At 40.0% G+C, this 22,825-nt stretch overlaps 1 protein-coding gene across 4 annotated transcripts in view; it reads left to right on the forward strand.

The window, feature by feature from the left end:
* The window catches only part of USP48 (ubiquitin specific peptidase 48), a 93,528-nt gene that overhangs the window by 47,919 nt on the left and 22,784 nt on the right, over nt 1–22,825 (forward strand). For all 4 annotated transcript variants that reach the window (XM_025855974.2, XM_025855973.2, XM_025855976.2 and 1 more), the window contains 11 exons: nt 1,024–1,173; nt 5,376–5,573; nt 6,731–6,845; nt 7,702–7,832; nt 11,306–11,377; nt 17,822–17,946; nt 18,109–18,231; nt 18,701–18,762; nt 18,999–19,109; nt 20,411–20,541; nt 20,891–20,997. In XM_025855974.2, coding sequence (XP_025711759.1) covers nt 1,024–1,173; nt 5,376–5,573; nt 6,731–6,845; nt 7,702–7,832; nt 11,306–11,377; nt 17,822–17,946; nt 18,109–18,231; nt 18,701–18,762; nt 18,999–19,109; nt 20,411–20,541; nt 20,891–20,997 — 1,325 coding nt within the window. The remainder of the gene's footprint in view (nt 1–1,023; nt 1,174–5,375; nt 5,574–6,730; nt 6,846–7,701; nt 7,833–11,305; nt 11,378–17,821; nt 17,947–18,108; nt 18,232–18,700; nt 18,763–18,998; nt 19,110–20,410; nt 20,542–20,890; nt 20,998–22,825) is intronic.

The following is a 22,825-nucleotide window of genomic DNA, read 5'->3' on the forward strand; positions in this document are numbered from 1 at the left end:
GTCTTAATCTCAGGGTCATGAGTTCGAGCCCCACATTGGGCTCCATGCTGGCATGGAACCTACCTAATAAAATAAAAATAATGAGTTTTGGGGGCACCTGGGTAGCTTAGTTGATCCTGTGTTATGGATTTAAGCCCCGCTTTGGGTGTGGAGATTACTTAAATATTTGAGAGAGAGTGGGGGAGGGACAGAGGGAGAGAATCTTCCAGGACACTCTTGAGCGAGGAGCTCAGTCTCATAATCCATGAGATCATGACCTGAGCTGAAGCCAGGAGTCACGCGCTTAACCAGCTTTGCCACCCAGGCACCCCAAAAATGAATTCTTTAAGAAAAAAAAAATACTGAGTTTTCAAAATAAAGGAGCCTTTAACAGAACTAGTCCACTGACCCCTCCCCTCCCAAAGAAAAGCAAAAACAGTTTAAAAAATTCTGTAGGTAGGCAAAACATGTATTTAAAGAGCCATTTGTGGGGTTTTTTTTTTTTTTTTTGGCCATTTGGTTTAATTTGTAAAGCAAACAAATGTGTTTTAGCCACTTTTAATTAATTTTATAGATTATTTTTTAAAAGGAACAGTTGTAGGCTGCCTGGCTGGCTTAGTTGGTAGGGCCTGCGACTCTTGATCTCAGAGTCGTGATTTTGAGACCTGCGCTGGGCGTAGATTCTACTTAATTTAAAAAAAGAGTTGCTACTGGCCTGAAGGCAATCTTCAGTTGTCATTTTACCTAATACTGTGTGTGCTTTGTGGCATTCTCAATTTTGGATGGTATTTCTGAGCCATTTGATGGCTCCAGTTGGCTCGTGACATCATGGAGAACCAGGTCGGGCATCACCCAGTATTATTCTAGTGGCTGTTACCAGTTTTACTTTCGCCTTTAGGCTGGAGGTTTCTCCCAAGAAGGGAGACCTCAGGAGGAAGTTGTCACCAGAATCCTAGCCAGTATTTGGTATAATTCAGAGATTGGCATGGTTTTGTGTCTTTGAAAACAGGAAAACGTTATTTTTTGTCTTTTATGTTTTGAAAGCCTTTCTTCAAGAGCTGGTAGATCGGGATAATTCCAAGTTTGAGGAGTGGTGTATCGAAATGGCCGAGATGCGCAAGCAAAGCGTGGACAAAGGAAAAGCTAAACATGAAGAGGTTAAGGAGCTGTACCAAAGGTTACCTGCTGGAGCTGGTCTGTAAGATATTCTGGGACAGCACTGTTGCCATGATGTGCCTTGTTACTTTCATGTTCACAGATGTGTATGAACAGACTTGCCCCTACCCTTTCCTATAACCCACTCATGCCAGCTTAGGCACTCCAAAATTACTGTGTAAACCAGCAATAATTTGATGTGTAGCATTCCATAGAATTTTCGTCATGTACTTTTAAGAACGGGAAGCTCTTAATAAATTGCAAGGTTTAGGTCAGCGCTCTGCATATATATGAGTCTTACAGATGTTTCTATTTTGTGAGATATTAATTTGTTCTTAACAAAAGATCTGATTGGGTTACTATGGAAGCAACTCACTATGTTGTTTCCTTGCACAGTTTGTGCCCTGGCTGTGTTAACTGGCATTCTTTTCTATGATTACTATTTTTTATGATACTATTAGACTAATCTGAAATTTAATATCAAATATTATGCTAAGAATAGGAGAGCTTTTTGCTGACCCCTAATTTCTTAAGAATTATCCCACATGAGCCAGCTCATCCCTTTACTGTGTATGTTTAATGCAAGTTTACCTAGTGCCTCAGAAAGAAAACCCCAACTTTTCCAGGCTACTATGCCATTAGTAGTGATACGCTGTCTTTGTCATTTCATAGACAGAATTCCCCATGCCCAGTTCCTGCGTAAAGAAGAGGCAGTTTAATCCTAATTTTAGAAAATAAATACTCAAGTGTAATTGTACTTGTGGTTTTGTCTTTTTCATATCTTAATTTTCTGTTACTGGTATAACTTCAAACAAAAGATGAATATAAATTGCTAAATCTGTAAGAATAGCTCTTAAAAGTTCTTTCTGAACTACATCTTAATTTGATTCTGACCTTTCGTTGTAACCTGTTACTCTCTCTCTGTCCCAAGGGTTGGGATTATTCTAAAAAGTTAGGCTGACCTTAATTTTACTGGAAATGATTTGGGAATGAATATGATTCAGATCTCTAAGTTTATTCAAAAGAGTTGAGACCTAGAAATCTATTTTTTGAACTATATTCCCAGTTTCCTGCATTCACTGGATGAGAGAAAGGGACTTAACTGAATCTAAAGTAAAAAGCTGTTTTTGAACCTCTTTAAAACTACTTCATGGCTCAGAGATGTGATGTGTCAGGTTAACACATATTTGTGCTTCTCTTGGCTATTTTCATTCAGTCTATAAGAACCTGTTCTTATGTTCTTGGAATATGTCTCTTTATCAGTACTTTCACCAGTTATGAACTTCATGATTTTTTCCCCATTTGCATTAAACTTACATAGTAGAAAATCTATGATGTGCTAAAATGTTGACAAATCCCAAAGCAGATGACTGGTTTTGTGTTGCCAATTCAAGTCTTTGTTATGCATTTTCTGAATCCTACCTGTGTTTGTGAAAATATTTAAAGAGTCCCTTACCTAAAATATAAGCCTCACTGGGAACACAAACCCTTTTGGCCTTCTTATTGAAATAAGTTCTCTCTAAATAATCTTAAATTTTATCTCTGGATTGAGTTTTGCAAATATTTTTGATGCCACAGTCTTTCCTGGACTTTTATAACTCCCCAAAAGAAAATTCCTTATTTTGAATCCAGGCATAAAAAAAAAAAGTTATAAGTAACTTTTAACCAAAATATACATTTTCCTTTGTAAATATTTTAACAAGTGCTTTCCTGTTTTGCCAAATGATGAGATTTTTTAACATTTCGTTATCTCCAACTTGGCAAATAAAGTTCTCATTCCTTTTTGGTGGTTGATGACCGATGCCTTCAGAAGGCAGTGCTCAGATGGTTTTCTGGATCACAAGTGACAGAGATCCTGCCATGAGTCTTTGTCTAGAGCAGAAGCATCTGTAGTGTAAAAACTTTGCAGAAGTAGATCTGCTTTAACCGTTGAGACTTGAGCTTGACCCTGATGCTCAGGGATAGTCTTGGCAGAGATGGATACAGCTCTTTATAGTAATGGAGATTGAAAATGAAAGAGAGAGAGACCTATGTGACCACAGTCACTCTTCCTCCCACAGGTCCTCCAGCATACTAAAACTGGCACCCTGAAACTAGAAAATGGGCAGAATTAATAATATGGTATTACATCAGAATTCCAGGCCTGCTGTCTTCCGGAACCCTCTTACTATAAAATCAGACATGGTTTTTCTGATCTTCATATCTTACATTTAATTCATATGAAACTGCTCAAAACCAGAATACGCTTAACTGGGAGGTTTTCTGTGGGACTCTGGTAGGGGATTGGAGCATGTTGTCTTGAACAGACTGCCTTTGAGCCACATTGTTGTCATACGGGTCAGGGGCACGGCTGCCCTGGTCGTTGAATCCCGCAGACAGCCCTTGGCCAGGCGTGCTTTGTGCACATGCAGTTTTCCTAGATTCCTTTTCTTAAGAGGGTCAGGGTCCTTACCGTGTATTCTTCCAGTTAGCCATAGCAGGTGACAATCTGCTTTTTTCCCCTCTCCAGCTCCCGGGGAAATGAGAACACCTGCCAAATGATTCTTGCATGTGGCTCTGTGTCACAGTTCTGTTTTCCCTCTTTTGATGGCCTTTAGATTAATAAAAATTTTAATCTATGGGACTGTATTTGGGAAAAGATGAGATATGTTAAAACTTTCATTTTCCTTTCTTGGATAGAGATCATTTGTCTTTGCATTCTTAAGATACCCAGTGTACTGTATCCCTGGCAGTTTCAACGTGATAAATGGCAAATAAAATTGGGAGGTATTTTAAATTTAATGAACCACACCATTATATATTGTAAAGTGCCATGACCATGTTACCTATACTGAATGTTAAGGTCTCCTCTTTATATATTGTGTGAATGTATGATTAATTTTTCTATATCTCTTTTCTTCCAAAAAGCTCAAAATGCTTCACTTATCTTATCTTTTACATTCAACAACATCCCTGTGAGGTAGGTAGAAGGCAGGTATTATTACCTTCATTTTACAAATAAAAGACCTGAAGCATAGAGAGTTTAAGTGACTTGCTCAAGTTCAGTTTCTTGGTGGCAGAACTTGGATTAGACCTTGGTCTCAACTTGTAGTCATGAGCTCTTTCTCTGCCAGCTGCATGAGGGCTGAGCACTCGGAAGGCTCTCAGTTGACAATGTACAGTCTTAGCACAAATAAGGGATGTGACAATGCCGGATTTTGTTTTTGTAAAAATTGAAATGTTTCAAACAGAACTTAAAATGGAAATTAGTCTTCTAGATTTGTAGTATAAAAGTGGTCAAAATGGGCTTTGAGTTGAATTGTCTATCCCTCAGATCTCATCAGAAGTAGTACATAATACAAATACGTAAATTCAATCTCTATGTTTTCTTCTATGTTTTATGCTGGGACTCACTGGAGATCTTTGTAAGTAATCAAAGCTGGCCCTTTGTCTTTAATTTTGACTTTTAGGGAACTCATGGACTCTGTTTTCCCAAATGAAAAACTCAGTTTGAGGTGGTTTGGTTTTGTCTTAATTTTTGCAACTTCAAAATCAGTAGCAATTCAATTCTAGTGTACTTCATCTTGAAATTTGTTTAAAAATAGCTTACTTTCTTGAAATACATAATAATGTGACAAATAGCTCATAATATGGATGGGGTGGGGAAATCAAATACGTTTTAATTGACATCAGTATCCTCTTGGATGAAGAAAAGTTCACTGGTTGAAACTGGCTTATAAAAGTGCGGTTATAGCTGATGAGGTTAATCTCTAACTTAGAACTCAGTCAGACGTTTCATTCATTCAGTTCCACATGTATATCACATATTGGTGAAAAGTGTTTATGAAAATCATTTATGAAATAAACATAATAGGGAATGAGGTTATGTGATTTGCGAGCTGGCGTGGAGCATATCTTTGTAGTTAACAATCATGGGTGTCCTGATCAGAGTTCTGCTGTGCTGTCAAGCAAGACACTTCTCTCTGTGGATGCCTCTTTTGTAGAATGTGGTTAATAATACCAGCCGATCTCATAGGGCACTGTGCCGACTCGTCCCTGTCATGCACAGCTCCTTGAACCAGAAGAGGGGTAGTTAAATGGAGCTTTGTGTTGAGGTCCTCAAACATTTCCCCTGAACAGTGATGCTTCTGATTCTGCTAACATTGGACAGGGTTTGCATTGTCTTTTGAGGAAAATGAATGTATCACTTAGTCAAAAAGCTGTAAAAATACATAGACTCTTTCCTTTCCTTTCTTCCTCAGAGCCCTATGAATTTGTCTCTCTCGAGTGGCTGCAGAAGTGGTTGGATGAATCGACACCCACCAAGCCTATTGATAATCACGCTTGCCTGTGTTCCCATGACAAGCTTCATCCTGACAAGATTTCAATTATGAAGAGAATATCTGAATATGCAGCCGACATTTTCTATAGTCGATACGGGGGAGGACCAAGACTAACTGGTAATTCAGGGGGTCTTCTCTGAGTACGAAGGAATTCATTAAGTCCTCACCCTATGGTCTCTGTGATCATCTGACCCAGACTCTGCCAGCCAGTCCAAATGTTCTGTATGCTTTGCAGAAAGAAAGGAGTTGCTCAGTAAAGAAGTTATGTAGCATTATACATCACTTTTCATTGAGTTTCCATGTTGTTTTCCTCCCAGAGGAGACAACTCTTCTTTTGAGAAAACCATCTGGTAGTATTTTGTTAGTTTGTTCAGTACTCTTCCAAGTATTCGAACCTTGGTCTGGTTGATTGCACGTCTACTGTAGATTGTTACTTAGCTTATGAATAGAAGCTGCTCAATTCTACTTTGAATACAGAGCTATATATAATGACGTAGTATCCATAGTCTGTTTGGTGCTGGTTGTCTCTCCTCAAAATATTTTTCGTTTTAATGGCAACATAAGCCCCACCTCCAATCTATAGGTGAGTGTGCTAAAACAAAATTGTGTGATCACCCTCCCTCCCTCTTCCTAAATTAAAGTGCTGTTTTCTGAATGTGTAGAACTTACTGCATAAAAACTGGCATTTAACTGCCTGATCCAGGCCTTCTCTTGTACACATCTGGAGTTTTGCTTTCTAAATTTGTTTTTGATTCATGATCAATGAACTAAGCAGTGATTAGATCTTTCAAAGAATCACATTTCATAGGATTCCTACAACTGTGAGTTTTAAATCAGCCCTTGGTGGTTCTCCCCCACGCCCCCAACAGTGTTCTGTGCTTTGAAGTGTTCCAATATTTAATATTCACGTGAAGCTCTCAATTAACATTATATTTATAGTTGTCAGATATGTTGTCTCCCCCCACCTTAGAGCCTCAATTGTTTAACTCTAGTCTTGTAAAATATGCATCTAAACCTTGTAGAATAAAGTCCTTGAGGGCATAGGCTGTCTTTAGCATATTATTACATTTCATCTCTCATTGTTCTTTCTTTATGCAGATACCAATTTTGCTGTCTTGAGATCTGTATCAACTTAAATAATTTAGGATATATGCCAGTTTTCCCTATTGTCAAAACTTGTGACTTTGCTTTAGAATTCTGTGAAGTCCTGACACTTTGCTCACAAGTAATCTGTGCTTGAATGAAATTCATTTGCTCTCCTCTCTCACCTCTAGTGAAAGCCCTGTGTAAGGAGTGTGTGGTAGAACGCTGTCGTGTGTTGCGTCTGAAGAGCCAACTAAATGAAGATTATAAAACTGTTAATAATCTGCTAAAGGCGACGGTAAAGGGGTATGTTACACAGCTTATACTGTTGATGATAAACCAAAATAGTTGTAAGAGGTAATAACCAAACGGCTTGTAATCTATAGACAATAGGAGTTAGGGTTTTTTGAAGAAAGAAGGGCAATGACGTGCACGTCAGGGATGTTAGATTTTTGCAGTGATTGCCATTGTGGTCAAGATGAACAAAGCCAAGTCACCCAGGCTTTGCTACTCTGTATTCCATCCATCAGAAAAGTAGAAGCAGAGGTGCGGGTCTGAGGTCTGACCAGACCAAGGCAGCATGGTAGTATGTGTTCAGGTATGGGGGTGTCCCCTCTAGAGAGGCTGAAGTGCATTAACAGAGGGTACCCAAGCGCCACTCCCTAGTGGACCTCTGGACCTGGGAACCTGTAAACTCCAATGGCATTTATTATGGAGCTTATTATATCTGGGTTTAACTTCTGTTACATATTTTCCAAATAAAGATTAACCTAGTTCACTGTTTTTTTGGTCATTCTGCAAACAGCCTCAGGACTCCTTAAATGTGTGTTTGTATATAGACATGGATGTATATATGTGAGGACCCGTATGTGTGCTTGAAGGCACAGCTATATGTCTTTGGGAGCAGTAGTCAAGGGAAAGTAGCTCATATGTAACTGAGGAAGCAGGATAAGATTTGGGATGGAAACAGAATCTGAAATAACTGCATTTCAGTAGTGAAGAGTGAAAATGGCCAAAACGTGGGAGTGGGTTAAAAATTCTATGGACAGTAGCAGATTTTGAATGTAATTCATTTTTAGTTCATGACCTTTACACAGAAAGAAGGGGAGGGGGCCATTAGGAAATGCTACTTGTGTGATTTCACATGGTCTCTGTTCTACAGCAATGATGGATTTTGGGTGGGGAAGTCCTCCCTACGCAGTTGGCGCCAGCTCGCTCTTGAACAGTTAGATGAACCAGATGGTGACGTAGACCAAAGCAATGGGAAAATGAACGGCAACACCTTGAACAAAGGTAATGTGAAAAGTCTGTGTGTCGGTGGTCGTGGACGGTACCACAGAATTCCCATCCGTGCAATTTCATAGGCCATTTTTATTAAACCGAAGCTCTCAAGTGTCTCAGAACAAATAAAAGATTAAGTGTTTTTTTTTTTTTTTTAAAGATTTTATTTTATTTGTCAGAGAGTGCGCGAGTGTGTACAAGCAAGGGGATCGGCAGGCAGAGGGAGAAGCGGACTCCCTGCCGAGCAAGGGCCCAATGCAGGACTTGATCCCAGGACCCTGGGATCATGACCTGAGCTGAAGGCAGCCGCCCAACCAACTGAGCCACCCAGGCGTCCCAAGATTGTTAAGATACTGAAATTGAGCAAGGGCTCAGCAGCTCACATGAGGAATTCTGTGTGCCCTGGCATCCTTTTTGCTCCTGGTCTCTCCAACTAATCATGTGCAAAATTCTTTTTAATTTTGCTCCAGACTAAAATTTTTAAGAAAGGTGAGTCTGGTGCCAGTCACATAGTATATTGGCAGCTCAGTATGTTTGGTTTTATAGATTATCTGCCACATTTACAGGCTGCCTTTGGCAAGTAAAATGAGCTTGTACTACTGTGTTTTTTATCCAAGAGAGAAGGCAGCTTATGAATAGCATTTTGCTTATAAATTCTTCTGAGTTTTCTGAAGCTGTGCTTTCAAGTAGGAAATTATGTTAATATAGGTCAACCACTAAATTGAATTTTATAATCAGTGTTTTATAAGATACAAGGGGAATTAAGGCTCTAAAATTATTTGTAGGTTCAAAATGGAAGCTAGTGGTTTGATCAGTCTATTCAGGCACAATGAGTGACCCTGAAGCGGTTGTTTCACTTAGTTTTCTTATCCAAATATTAGGATCTACATACATAGATTTTTAAAAATTATCCTTATAATATTCTTAAACTTTTTACTGAAATATTCTGAATTTTCTTGGTGTGGCTCATCCCGTATCACTACCTTTTAACTTTTTTGTATGTTTTTTTATTTTAATAAATGGACTATGATTATTTTTTTGAAGGATAGTTAACACACGGTGTTAACATTACTATCAGGTGTACAACACAGTAATTCAACAGCTCTTTAACTTTTTTTTTTTTTTTTTTAAGATTTTACTTATTTATTTGACAGAGACAGCGAGAGAAGGAACACAAGCAGGGGGAGTGGCAGAGGGAGAAGCAAGTTTCCTGTTGAGCAGGGAGCCCGATGCGGGGCTCTATCTCAGGACCCTGCGACCATGACCTGACCCGAAGGCAGATGCTTAATGACTGAGCCACCCATGCGCACCAGCTCTTAACTTTTTAAGAAAATAAAAACCCCAGGGACGCCTGAGTGGCTTAGTCGTTGAGCATCTGCCTTCGGCTCAGGTCATGGTCCCAGGGTCCTAGGATTGAGCTCCACATCGGGCTCCCTGCTCTGCGGGAAGACTGCTTCTCCATCTCCCTCTGCCTGCTGCTCTGCCTGCTTGTGTTCTCTCTCTCTATGTCAAATAAATAAATAAAATCTTAAAAAGAAAGAAAGAAAGAAAGAAAATAAAAACCCCAAAGCCACTATTTAAGCTATGATTTTTAACATTTTCAAATTTGAAGAGTTTCCCCCCCCCCATGGTTAGAAAAAAAATCTTGCTCTGCTGTACAATTCATGAACTTAACCTTAGTTTCAATGTTATTGTCCTGTCATTTAAAAACCATATTTTAAGTAGCATCATGTGACCCAGTGTGTTAAATATTTACTTGGTGCTCTTTTAAACTTATGTGTTAGTGGTCCTTTTTTTTTTTTTTTTTAAAGCTTCTAAGTAATCTCAACACCCAATCAAAAAACTCCCGAGATCGAGTTACACACTCCACCAACTGAGCCAGCCAGGCACCCCAGTGATTCTTCCTTTTAATAAAAGTAAAGTCAGATGCCATAATAGAACGTATCTTGATGTTGGCCTAGCTTAAAAATAGTTTTCATGTTGGTTTGAGAGTAAAATGCTTCTCTTCTCCCCCTTCCTCCATTCAGAGATTTTAAGAGCTTGAAGCAGTGCAGAAAGTACACAGTAAAATCTGCAAGCCGTTACACCAGATATAAATTAATAATGGCACTCCTGTAGATCCAGTTGTGCATTTTCTTCTCTTAGAATACATGGTTCCTTGAAGGGGGGGAAATCGGAGGGGGAGACAAACCATGAGAGACGATGGACTCTGAAAAACAAACTGAGGGTTCTAGAGGGGAGGGGGGTGGGGGGATGGGTTAGCCTGGTGATGGGTATTGAGGGCACGTTCTGCATGGAGCACTGGGTGTTATACGCAAACAATGAATCATGGAACACTACATCAAAAACTAATGATGTGATGTATGGTGATTAACAATAAAAAAAATGTAAAGGAAAAAAAAGAATACATGGTTCTTTTTATTTAGTGGCTGCATTTCGTTGTATGGATGTATGTAACTGAGTCTTTTCCAGTTTTGCGCTATCAGTATATAAGAACAGATAAAGTGAGTGTCGTTATGTATGCTTGTACCTACCTGTTTGCATAAATTCCCAGAAATTGTTGGATCAGAGAATCACACCCACTTATAATTGCCATGTACTGACATGTATTGGTAAATTTTCTCCAGAAAGCATATGGGGGCTTATTTTTCCATGCTTTTGTCCACATGAAGAGTATGCTTTTCACATCAGCTTCTACTAGTCTGATATATGAAAAATGATTTAGCAGTGTCAGGGCTTTGCCTTTCAAAATTATTGAGATCGACCATGGTCCTTTATTGGAGAAGTTAGTTGTATTTGTGTATGTGACAGAGAGAGTGTCCTTCGTATGCCCAGTTTTCTACTGAGCTTTTTAATGTGATTAATAAATATTCTTTAAATGTCTTATGTACTTAAACTAAAACCCATGGATAACTATTTTAATCTCCTTAGACTTCAGACTTTTTATCTGACCTGGTACACACAACTACAGATTCATGGTGACACAACGTAGACAGATAGGAAAAGTGGGTATTGGAAGAGAAATGTTAACGGGAAAGGCTCAGTTCTTAATATATATTTTGATGTTAAAGGTTAAGTCCTTATTTCTCATTAGTCTTTTCTGAAGCTTTCTGTTTAACCCCTAAAAGAATAGGTGGGTGAAAATGACATGACATGTAGATGATTAACTTCGTTTATGATCCTGTGTTCTGAATAGCTTGACGAGAATTAATGGAAGGATATGTATTTTTCAATTTGAAAAAAGGAACATTTTCTTGCATAATCTAAACCTTGAAAAAGTAAAACTGCCATTCAGATAATTTTCTTCCCTTTTAAGGGAAAGAAATATAACACTTCCTAACAGTAGCAGGTAGGAATCACTTGGGTCTAATTTTTAGAATGTTTTAAGTTTTCTTTGTTGAAAATTGTGCACAGTCGTATCTCTGCTACTTTAAACTTCAACTGTAATAGCTAGAGTGGTTATTATCTGTATTTCTTTTGATTAGATGAATCAAAAGAAGAAAGAAAAGAAGAGGAGGAGGAATTAAATTTTAATGAAGACATTCTTTGTCCACATGGTAAGCTGGAAGCATACCTCTTCCGTTGCTAGTCTGACATTAGCGTATCATAAATGTGTTTTTCGTGTTTTGCCGCATTTCTTAGGGATTAGGCCCTGACACGGCAGCCAGGGTGGAGTAACAGGCTTTCTAACCTGTGGTTGATTGTTAATGTTTCTGTTCTCTTACCCCCCGTCCTTGAAAAAATTTTATTTATTTGTCAGAGAGAGAGAGACAGAGCACAAGCAGGGGGAGAGGCAGGCAGAGGGAGAAGAAGGCTCCCCGTTGAGCAAGGAGCCCGACATGGGACTCCATCCCAGGACCCTGGGATCATGACCAGAGCCGAAGGCAGATGCCCAACTGGCTGAGCCACCCAGGCGCTCCTGTTCTTTTATCCTTTTTAATGGTTAGCTTCTTACTGCCTGTTTTCATACCAGTGTCTCTCATATCCCTTGTTCTTTCCTTGCAAAAAATTAAAAAAAAAAAAATACAAAATAGGATTTTCCCATATTTAGAGAAGAAACTTTTTTGCCACTTGTCACATTGAAGGACTGACTTTAAAAGGAAGAATTTCAGTTATGTCCCATGACTGTGAGTCTATGTTCTACTTGAACATTTTCAGAACAGTGTTTATACATTTCTTAATATTATCAGGGCTATTTCTTGTTTAATTTCGTGTTCATTTACTGACCAGCTGCTGTGTGCTATGTACTCTTAATAATTTACAGGTTTTCATTAATTCTATGTATCTGCTTACGTATTGCTTATTTGTCCTAGGGAGTGCTCACTTCTAATAAGTAACTTTCTGCAAGGGACTTGTTGTAGATGAGACATGGTTTTCCATTCTGTTAGCACTGTGAAAGTCAAACAGGCATCTGCTTCTCAAATCCACGTACTGCATCAGTCAGTGTCCCCGTCCCCGACTGTGTTCGGTTCTTATTAGTTCATTATGAACCAGTGCATGGTATCTCAACACCTACCCTCATGCACAGTAGTCCTCAAGGACTCTTGATATAAAAGGACACTAGTGATAACAGCTGTCACCGGAGTGGTATTTGTAGGCTGGTCTTTTGGATATTGTTGCATTGTGCTTTAGCTGACTAGTTGAAGGACTGCGCTTACTTGTTTACTGGCCATATAATTGGGAGGGGGAATCATCTTGGGGTGTGGATTTGGGTCTGTGTGGGTACCAAGCCCATTTGTCCTTCCTGTTCCATCACCCTGCCTCCCAGTTGGCCCCGCTTACACTGCAGTACACAGGAGGAGCACAAAGCAGGGAAGACAAGACCTCGCATGTGGTTGACAGATCGAGTAGGTAGAAGAAGGTGAAGTGAATTTTCTCATGATGCTTTCATACCAGCTTTTGTCTTTTTTTTTTTTAAGGTTTTATTTATTTATTTGACAAAGTAATAGAAGCACAAGTAGACAGAGAGGCAGGCAGGCAGAGAGAGAGGGAGAAGCAGGCTCTCCGCTGAGCAGGGAGCCTGATGCAGGACTCAATCCCAGGACCCTGGGATCATGACCTGAGCCAAAGGCAGACGCTTAACTGACTGAGCCACCCAGGCGCCCCTATACCAGTTTTCCTTTCCCTTAACCAACATAGCATGGATGTAGACAGTGGGGTACATTCCATCCTGTTGAGAGTTGGGGCGTCTACAGCACAGTGCTGACCTTCCAGCTTAGTGCCCCCCAGCTGTTTGAAACGGTGTCAGAACTCAGCCTGTCATCTTACCCCTTAACTCACAGACTTTTGCTCTGTCTTCCCACCTCTTGACTCATCTTGTCATTTCAGGATTACAGTTGTGACAAAAAGCGTGGCAGAGCTGAATATGATTTCAGGACTTGTGCTGCACTCCTCAGCTGAAAATCTGAGCACAAGAGCTGGTTTTTAGATCTTTAGCTTGATCTCAGCTCAGTGGTTTTATATTATCTTGTATTTTATTTTATTATTATTTTTTACATAAGTTGTACACTCACCAAGGGGCTTGAACCCACGACCCTGAGATCCAGAGTCGCGTGCTCCACCCACTGAGCCAGCCAGGCACCCTTACTTTATCTAGTAGTTTAAAAGGATGGTTCTCAATGACTGTTTTTGTGGACCTCACTTTCCAGTGTACTAGGTTGGGACCAAGGTTTTCAGGTGCAGAAACCCACTTCACTCATTAGGTTTATATTAAAACTCATTCCTGAACTGGGGTGGTGGTGGTAATAGCACTAATTAGTAATAAGAGGGCGATGGACATGAACTGAATGTTTACCCTGTGTCCAGTGGTTTTATAAGTGTATAAATATTAACTCATTTAATCTCTACAACAACCCTGAGTGGTCAGTATTACTGTCACATCCATCATACTGATGAGCGAGTAAACTGAGGCACAAAGAGGTGGGAATTATCTGCTGAAAGTCACTGCACTTGATGGGTATTTTTGCAGAGACTAGGTGTATAATTGTCTGGAAATTACTTTCGTCAAAAACTGGGAGGAATTGCTCGCTTTTAGCATACCGTTTGTCCAGAACCAAAAGGTTACATTTTTTCTTCCATTTCTGGCAGCTTGTAAGATTTTTGTCCCCAGCATTGTGACATCTCAACTCAACCTGCCTTGGTGCGGGCCTGCCCTCCTCTATTGTGCAAGATGCTCTCTGGATGCCATGTATGTGGCCGAGTCTGGTGACAACGAGCTTTGCTATTAGGGGGCCCTGGCTGGGCTGTTGCTGTGGGGAGTTCCTGCAGTCCATGTCTGCTCTTGGACTACTCAGATTTTTCCATAAGCATCTTCCACTTTGCTGCTTGGAAAGTGCAGACTGAGCTGTCAGCGCTCTGGGGTCATGAGAAACAAGAGAATTTGGGAGTCTCTGGCTTCTGTGTGGAAACATTAACCCCATCTCAGCTCATGACCACATTTATCCGTGCACTCTGCAGGGGCCTGAGGCTGCAAGTTGCCAGAGAAGCCTGTGGCATTCTGTGGGTAGAGGGGCTGTTACCTACAGGGCATAGGGAAAGGGACTGAAAATTTTACTGCCTCCTAAGTACAGACTTTTGGTCTATTCTCCTGTTTTTTAATGCCATCTGAACTTCTGTGTGCTCCCAATTCCTGGGTCACTGGGGTGCAGTTCTGCAATGTGGTAAATCTGGTTACTTCCTGACTTTTGCCAATTTAAAATTCATTTCTCTTGTGTCTCATCTTATTTCCTTTTAAGCTTCAAAAAGTTTTGTTGGCATTGTTTCCTCTGTGTTCTCTTTATCCATCCTTATGATTTAATACTTTTTTTTTTTTTAAAACCCCTTTACTCTGGGGGCGCCTAGGTGGCTCAGTCAGTTAAGCAAGTGTCCAACTCTTGATTTTGGCTCAGGTCATGATCTCAGGGTTGTGAGATCAAGCCCCATGTTGGGCTCCACACGCAGTGGGGATTCTCCTTAGAGAGCTCACTCTGCCCTTCACCCCACTGCATCCTCGCTCGCTCTCTCTCTCTCTAAGATAAATAAATCTTAAAAAATTTTTTTTAAAATCCCTTTACTCTGGTTTAATGTTATTTAGTAGTCACCGAAAGTCCAGTTTGGAAATTTCATTTTTATCTGGATGTCCTTATTTTGAATTTGCATATTTTTACTATAAAATCCCAATATATCTATAAAGCCCTGTATGTATTTAATATATCAGATTTATGTGAATTAATCACCAGCTTATATTCCATTAGGAGATTTACTACTGCCATAGAGTTCGGTATTTATTGCAGGTACTATATATGTATCAGGCTTTCTTACCCAGTTCATTTTGTATTCATTTAAGTGGATAACCTTCCTATAACCTTTCTTTTTTTTTTTTTTAATAAAATTCATTTATTTATTTGAGAGAGACAGCGCCTGCTTGCTAATGAGCTGGGGAGGGGCAGAGAGAAGCAGACTCCCCCAGCTGAGCCAGGGACCACCCCCTACCCCCAGTGTGGGGCTGGATCCCAGGACCCTGAGATCATGACCTGAGCTGAAATCAAGAGATGGTCACTTAACTGACTGAGCCATCCCGGTGCCCCTAAACTTTTCTTATTACACAATTTGCTTGGCAATTTGGCAGTTTTTTGTTCTGTTTTTATAAGTTCTTCAGATGCTCTGTAGCCCCAAGTTATTATAGTTTGAACTAGATTTTGTGGGTGAGGGTGTGTATGCACAATCTAAACTCATCGTTTACTAGATTTTTGTGTTTACCCAAAGAATCCTTGGGTATTAGGTTATCCAGTGTGTTTGTTGAATTTGATCTCTCATGGCTAATTTGATCTTCTGTTGGGAGATGTTGCTCCAGGATGAATTTCATTGATTGGCTTTTTCTTTTCAAATTTAGGAAAGTGATACTTATTACAGGATACAAGTCTAAAAATTCATATACCACAAGTAAAAGTTAGTGATTGTAAGGTCATAAACAAGATTCAGATATGTTCAGTCATGGCGGTTATTAAAATGATAGGACACTTAACTTTAGGAACATGATATGAGAAGTACAGGGGAGGACTTTATTAAATGAAACTGCAATGAAATGATTTATTAAAATAGTCTTCTGACTTCAGAAATAAATTTAGGATGTTTTTATACACATCCGGCATTACAAGTCATTAAGTAGAAATGTCCTTCCATCAGAACAAGGGCAACACGTCCCCAGTGACAGGAAATCCATTAAAGTGTGTGTGTGTTTGTGTTAGTTTCCTTTGTTCACGTACCTTTTCTGAACCACGTATGTACAGGTACAGCACATACATAGTCTTCAGTCCTTTTGGGAGAATCACTTTAAAATTATAATTGCCTTGGAGTTCTTTTAAATCAGATTGTGGAAATCTGCTGTCATCTTTTTTATGGCTGCATTATATTTCACCACTAAATTAGAATCTGATAATCCAATTAACCTTAAAAAAAAAGTTGCCAGGTTGTCTGAGGATAGACTTACTGGAGTAGGTCTTCATGACCTCAGGAAATTTAAGTCAACAGCCTACTCAGAAAGAAAGTTAATTTTTACAGTGTGACCTATTTTCTCTGATAATAAGTTTTCTAAAGCAATCTTTTCTTGCAGTATTCAAAGCTCAGTAAGAGGAGGTAAGACGATGCATTTTGAGGTGTTAGAAATTTGGGGGTTTGGATGAGACAGACCTGAGGTCATATTCCAGCTTCATTATAAACAACCTACAGTGGTGACTGGGTATATCAAGTTCACTGATTCTCAGTTTATTTTGTAGAATCCGTAAAGCAAAAAATGATGTTATAGTACTTTGAAAAGTCACTGGCTTTATTTTTCTTAATTACGGGGGTAGAAACAAATGTATGGCTTTGAAAACTTAAAGATGGTTTTTTGGGTAATGACTGCACCTAATTAACATAAGTGCAGTTCACTAATTTATCGACTGGGGGCAGCCAAAACAACAAGACGTAGAAGCAGAAAGGGAGCGAGGGGTAGAGAAAGCAGACAGGACCCCTGAAAGCCGTATGTGGGCAAGCAAGCAGTAAGCTGATGTTGGGCGCTTGAGATTGGGAGCTGCTGCCGCCGGGGCATTTCTGGGACCCGAGAAGAGGAAGGGGGTTGGTGCTGACTAGTATTCTCCTCTGGGATTTTTTTTTTTTTTTTAAGATAAGATTTATTTTATCTTATTTATTCATTTTTTTTTTTAAGATTTATTTATTTCACAAAGAATAAGCAAGCATGCAGGGGTGGGCAGTGTGGGCAGAGGAAGAGAGGATCTCCCACAGACTCCCCACTGAGCGAAGAGCCTGACTCGGGACTCGATCCCATGACCCATGAGGTCATGACCCAAGCCAAAACTAAAAGTTGGAGGTTTAACTGACTGAGCCACCTGGGCGCCCTGTCTTGTGCGATTTTCAATGGTCCCTGTGGATTGGGGTGACGGCAGTAGTAAGCAAGCCAGTTGGATTTTTACTAGAGATGGTTTTCTGATTGAACAGAGCTTGCTTTATTAAACTTTGAGTTGGTAACATGAGAATGGTTCTGGTAAGATTGGACCCAATCTTGAAAATACTATTTCTCAGGGGGGAGAAAAGAAACCTGTAGGCAAGTGTGGCATTTGAGTGTGAATGGGGGTGCATTGCTCTTGAACACCCTCCACTGGCAGTTGGTACCACGATCCCCAGAAGCTCCTTTCATTGCTTCCTTCACTGGCAGGAAGAAAGATGGGAAGTGCCTGACTCTCGTCTCATACATTTGTTTTTTTATTGCCTGGTTTTTCAACCACGACCTCGATTAAGGACATACAGGAATGGATAGCTCCTTTAGAATTAAATAACCTTAAAGATGAAATTTAAAGATTTTTCAAACTAAGGAAAGCGAATTGTAGGAAAGAAGGAAAAGAGTACCTACAAATTTTTCTTAGGTTGAAAGAATAGGAAATAGATTTGGAGGCTCTATACTGACCTTTTTTAGCTTTACCCACCCCAATATATATATATATATATTTTTTTTTTTTTTGACTCAGGGGAGTTATGCATATCTGAAAACGAAAGAAGACTTGTTTCTAAAGAGGCTTGGAGCAAACTGCAGCAGTACTTTCCAAAGGCTCCTGAGTTTCCAAGTTACAGAGAATGCTGTTCCCAGTGCAAGGTACTGATTCTGTGCTGCCATCTGGGGAAATCACATGCCACCTCCCTGGACTGACTTCCGCGGGGAATTGACATTGTGCTTCTGTGGGGGGAGTAGGGAGGAGGCAAGTACTGTGCTGTCAGCAGGGGGTGGTTGATTGCTTCTTGTTTCATTCTCTTACAGATTTTAGAAAGAGAAGGGGAAGAAAATGAAGCCTTACATAAGATGATTGCAAATGAGCAGAAGACTTCTCTTCCAAATTTGTTCCAGGACAAGAACAGACCGTGTCTCAGTAACTGGCCAGAGGTATAGTGATCCTCACAGAAGAGGATAGAATTCATCTTACCTTTTTTTTTTTTTTTAAGATCTTATTTATTTATCAGAGAGAGAGAGACAGAGGCAGGCAGAGGGAGAAGCAGGCTCCCCGCTCAGCAAGGAGCCCGATGGTGGGACTCAATCCTAGGACCCCGGGATCACGACCCAAGCCGAAGGCAGACGCTCAACTGACTGAGCCACCCAGGCATCCCCCATCTTACCTTTTTAAGGCTCTTGCCAAATTCCTAATGAACTGGTTCGGAACCACCCAGAGCGCCTCTGATTTTCTTGGTTTAGTTGTCTAATTGGGGGATTTGCTCTAGCTTACGGTTTCTTGGCAGAGGGCTGTATTTGCATTATATTTATAAAACTTGAAACAGAAGAACGACAGTATATGGGAAAAACATTTTCCCTAAAAAATTTAGGTTAATGGGCATTTGCGTGTGATTCTCTGTTCCAGGAAACGGATGTCCTATACATCGTGTCACAGTTTTTCGTAGAAGAATGGCGGAAGTTTGTTAGGTAGAGCCCCAAGTTTTCTGTTTCCTATTTCTGTTTTTGTTGATTGTAATATTTTTAAGAATTAATGGGTTCTGATCACAGTACCTTTGATAGTTACTTTTTTAGCATGTACTAAAATTTTCTTTTGTTTACATTAAATGAATTAAATATATTTCAAATGTAAAAATAATTATCTTAAACATCTTGAGTGATTGCGGTAGTGACGTATATTGACCTTCCTTGTCTTACTTGAGTAGAAAACCTACACGATGTAGTCCCGTGTCATCGGTTGGAAACAGTGCTCTTCTGTGCCCCCACGGGGGACTCATGTTTACATTTGCTTCCATGACCAAAGAAGATTCTAAACTGTGAGTTTCTTCTCTTCATGTGATTTTTCTAGTGAATAATAATGTTTAGGTAATTTTTATCTGACACAGTGTATTTGACGGGATCTAGGCCTTTACTGAATTGTGGAGCTTGTCCTTTCATAAGCTCTACTAGAGTGAGCACTTCCCTTTAAAAAAAGGGGAAGAAGGTGAGCAGCTGCTGGAGGCTGCCTTACTCTGTCTCTACCTTGTCCTTCCCAGAGCTCTGCTCTTCTTCTCCCAAGCTGCCAGTTCCAGTATATTGCCTCTCTAGCAGACCTCTTCCAGCATCCCATAATCACCAGGGGCTCACTTGTCCTTGTTTTGTGGAAGCTACTAGGCTTCCACAAACAGATGAGGAGGAAGGCATTGTGGCACCAGAGCAGAGCCACTGAGCTGGTCATTTGCAATTCTGGGGTCTTAAAGTCAAAAGTTTTTGTGCCACTCGCTCTTCACATGTTTCCAAAAGGGCTCTTGTCTGAAATTCACCCCTGATGTTGCCATTTTATCTTTTTTCAAAGAATTGATAACTATGTAAGAGAACATACAATACCTCTGACATTGCTTATAAACCATAAACATTGGAACACATAAATAACCATTCCTTTGGGACTAAGCGTAGAGGTAGGGAGTTTACTTTCACATGTTAATACTTTGACATCATTTAGGGAAGCTTACAGTTAATATATTTTTTTCCTTCTAGGTCCTCCCCTAGCTTTTTTTCCCCTTCCTTCCTCTTTGCGGGGGGGTGTTGTAAATGCTAGACATCAGGAAAATACCTATAATAATACAAGTGTGTGTACCAGGCAGCTTAAATGTTAAATAATTCAAATAAAACTGAAGGCCCCTCAGTCTTAACCTTTCTTCCCTTCCTCCTTTTTTCTCTCCCGTTGTTCCATTCACAGTAAGCACGAGCCTGAAGTTGAGGGTTACCTTGCTCAGAAAGTACTACTTAGAGAGTAATAATTTTGCATATTTAAAAATTTTTTTTGTTTTTTTGTTTTGTTTTGTTTTTTACAAATGGACATCATACAATATTTATCCTTCATTCAGTTCCAGTTATTGAGATTTAGACTTGTTGATTCCTGTAATGTGAATGAATCTTGCGTTTCACTGCTCCAACACCCTCCTTTTGTATGAAGACTACTGTTCATTGTTGAGGATGATGTATCTTTTTCTTCTTAACTTTTCTGTATTAAATACTGGTCTTAGTGATTTGGTGATTTGGATTTAGGAAACTAATGCATTATGTTAATTCTCTTAATTTCCATGTGTCTTAAGGCATGTTGCGTTTTTCTGCACAGTATAGCTCTCCTATGGCCCAGTGAGTGGCACATGATACAAAAACTCTTTGTCGTGGATCATGTAATTAAAATCACAAGAACTGAAGTGGGAGAGGCAAACCCCTCAGAAACACAGTATATTTCTGAGCCAAGTACGTTTTCATTTTTGTTTCTATAGTTAAAACTTGACATTTTAAGAGGGAAGGAGATTATATCGCAATTGTGTTCCCTATTTAAAATTAATAATCATGTGTTCAGGTCCAAACTAACAACACCCCAGGTGGGAATTACTCTATACCCCTCTCATTATTTGTATGTTTACTGTTGATAGTAAATGAATTTCCTTACTGGTATTATTAATATACAACAGAATACAACAATTAATAGAAAATAAGAGTAATAGTTATTTAATGAATACTCACTGGTAACTTTGCTGTGTTTATGGGTTTTTGGTTCTTTTGCATTAATTCCCCAGCCACTTGTTTTACTTTGTTTTTTTAGAACTCTGTCCAGAATGCAGAGAGGGCTTATTGTGTCAACAGCAGAGGGACCTACGTGAATACACTCAAGCCACCATCTACGTCCATAAAGTTGTGGATAACAAAAAGGTACCAGTCCCTCTCGTGGCCTTGACTAGTAATGATCAGGTTTGCTTTTTGACTTGCTGATGGATTTTCACTGAAGCCTGCCTAAGATCACATTTTTTATTTCCTTGGAGCTATTTGGCATAAGAATTCAAATTGGATAAGAATTCAAAATGAATACTTATGTGATTATATGTGGATTTAGTCAGTTATAAATTTGATACACAAGTAATTATTGAATGTCCACTGTGTGCCAGGAATGGTCTTGGTATGGAGGTAATACAGTGGTAAAGATCACAGACCAGGTACCCGCCCTCAAGAATATTTGTACCTAGTGAGGAAGACCAAGAACAAACCCAGAAGGGGAGATGGTTCAGTATGGCAGCATAGGAAGATCCTGAATGTAACCTCCTCCCGGGATACAGTAAATCTATAGCTATATACAGAATAATTACCTCTGAAAAGAACTTGAAAACTAGCTAAACAGCTGCTCCACAAAGGATAAAGGGGTCACATTAAGATGGGTAGGAGAAGCAGAGATATAGTCTCACCAAAACACCATCCCCCAGCACAGCAACCCACCATGGGGAGGAGTCTCACAAATACGGAACTCCTTCCCAAGGAGAGAAGGGTTTGTCCCACATCAGACCCCCCAGCTCTTGGGCAGTCCCTCAAATGGCTTTGAAACCAAGGGGGCTTCCATCCAGGAGAACCATGCGGCTGTAGAGAATGGAGATTATGCTTTTTAAAGACCTTGTGCGCAGGCTGACTTTGGGAACCCATGCAAAAGCGGCGGTTTGCAAAAGGCCTAGATCATAAGTGAAGGAAATTCATTTGCTAATCTTAAAGCTTCTGCTAGAGGGGTTAAAGCTTGATGGGACCGTCTTCAGGGACTGGAGCCACTGGAGGGCACCACTTTGACATTCTCCACCTTGCTAGTGCCCACACTGGTGGGTACCAGGTTTGTACTCTGTAACCTGCTAGTGTGCTGCGCACTTGCTGCAGAGTACCACAGCCTCATCTCCCTGGGGTACCCCAGAGCCAGCAAGCATGCAGTCTCCTCAGGGAATGCCCACTGGGCAGTGGGTTCTTGTGGCCAGAGGGATTGCATTTCTGGGCCCCATAGGTCTGAAACAATCAGACCGTTTGACAGACAACCTAGAAGTTGAAAGGTAAATGGTAAGGTTCAGGGCTTATACAGGGCCACCCATTCGAGACTGGGAGAGATAGTTTCACCTAACACATAAGAACAAATGGTCAAGCAAAAGGAGGAAACACAGGAATAGGTTCCAGAAAAGAACAAGATGAAGCCCTCAGTCAAAACCTTAATGAAATAGAAATAAATAATTTACCTAATAAAGTGTTCAAAGTAATGGTCATAAAAATGCTCGCAGAATTTGGGAGAATATGGATAAATACAGAGAAAATTTCATTCAACAATGAGATAGAAAATATAAAAGGACCAAACAGAAGTCACAGAGCTGAAGAATGCAATAACTGATGTGAAAAATATACTGTAGGGTTTCTTTCTTTTTTTTATTTTTATTGTTATGTTAATCACCATACATTACATCATTAGTTTTTGATGTAGTGTTCCATGATTCACGTTTGTGTATAATACCCAGTGCTCCACGCAGAACGTGCCCTCTTTAATACCCATCACCGGGCTGACCCATCCCCCCACCCCCCTCCCCCCTAGAACCCTCAGTTTGTTTCTCAGAGTCCATCGTCTCTCATGGTTCGTCTCCCTCCCGAATTACTCCGCCTCATTCTTCCCCTCCTGCTATTTTCTTTTCTTTTTTCTTAACATATGCTGCATTATTTGTTGCAGAAGTACAGATCTGCGACTCAA

Source organism: Callorhinus ursinus, unplaced genomic scaffold, assembly GCF_003265705.2.
Source record: "Callorhinus ursinus isolate GAN/ISIS: 27379988/994484 unplaced genomic scaffold, GSC_fseal_2.0 scaffold18, whole genome shotgun sequence".
Classification (NCBI taxonomy): Eukaryota; Metazoa; Chordata; class Mammalia; order Carnivora; family Otariidae; genus Callorhinus; species Callorhinus ursinus.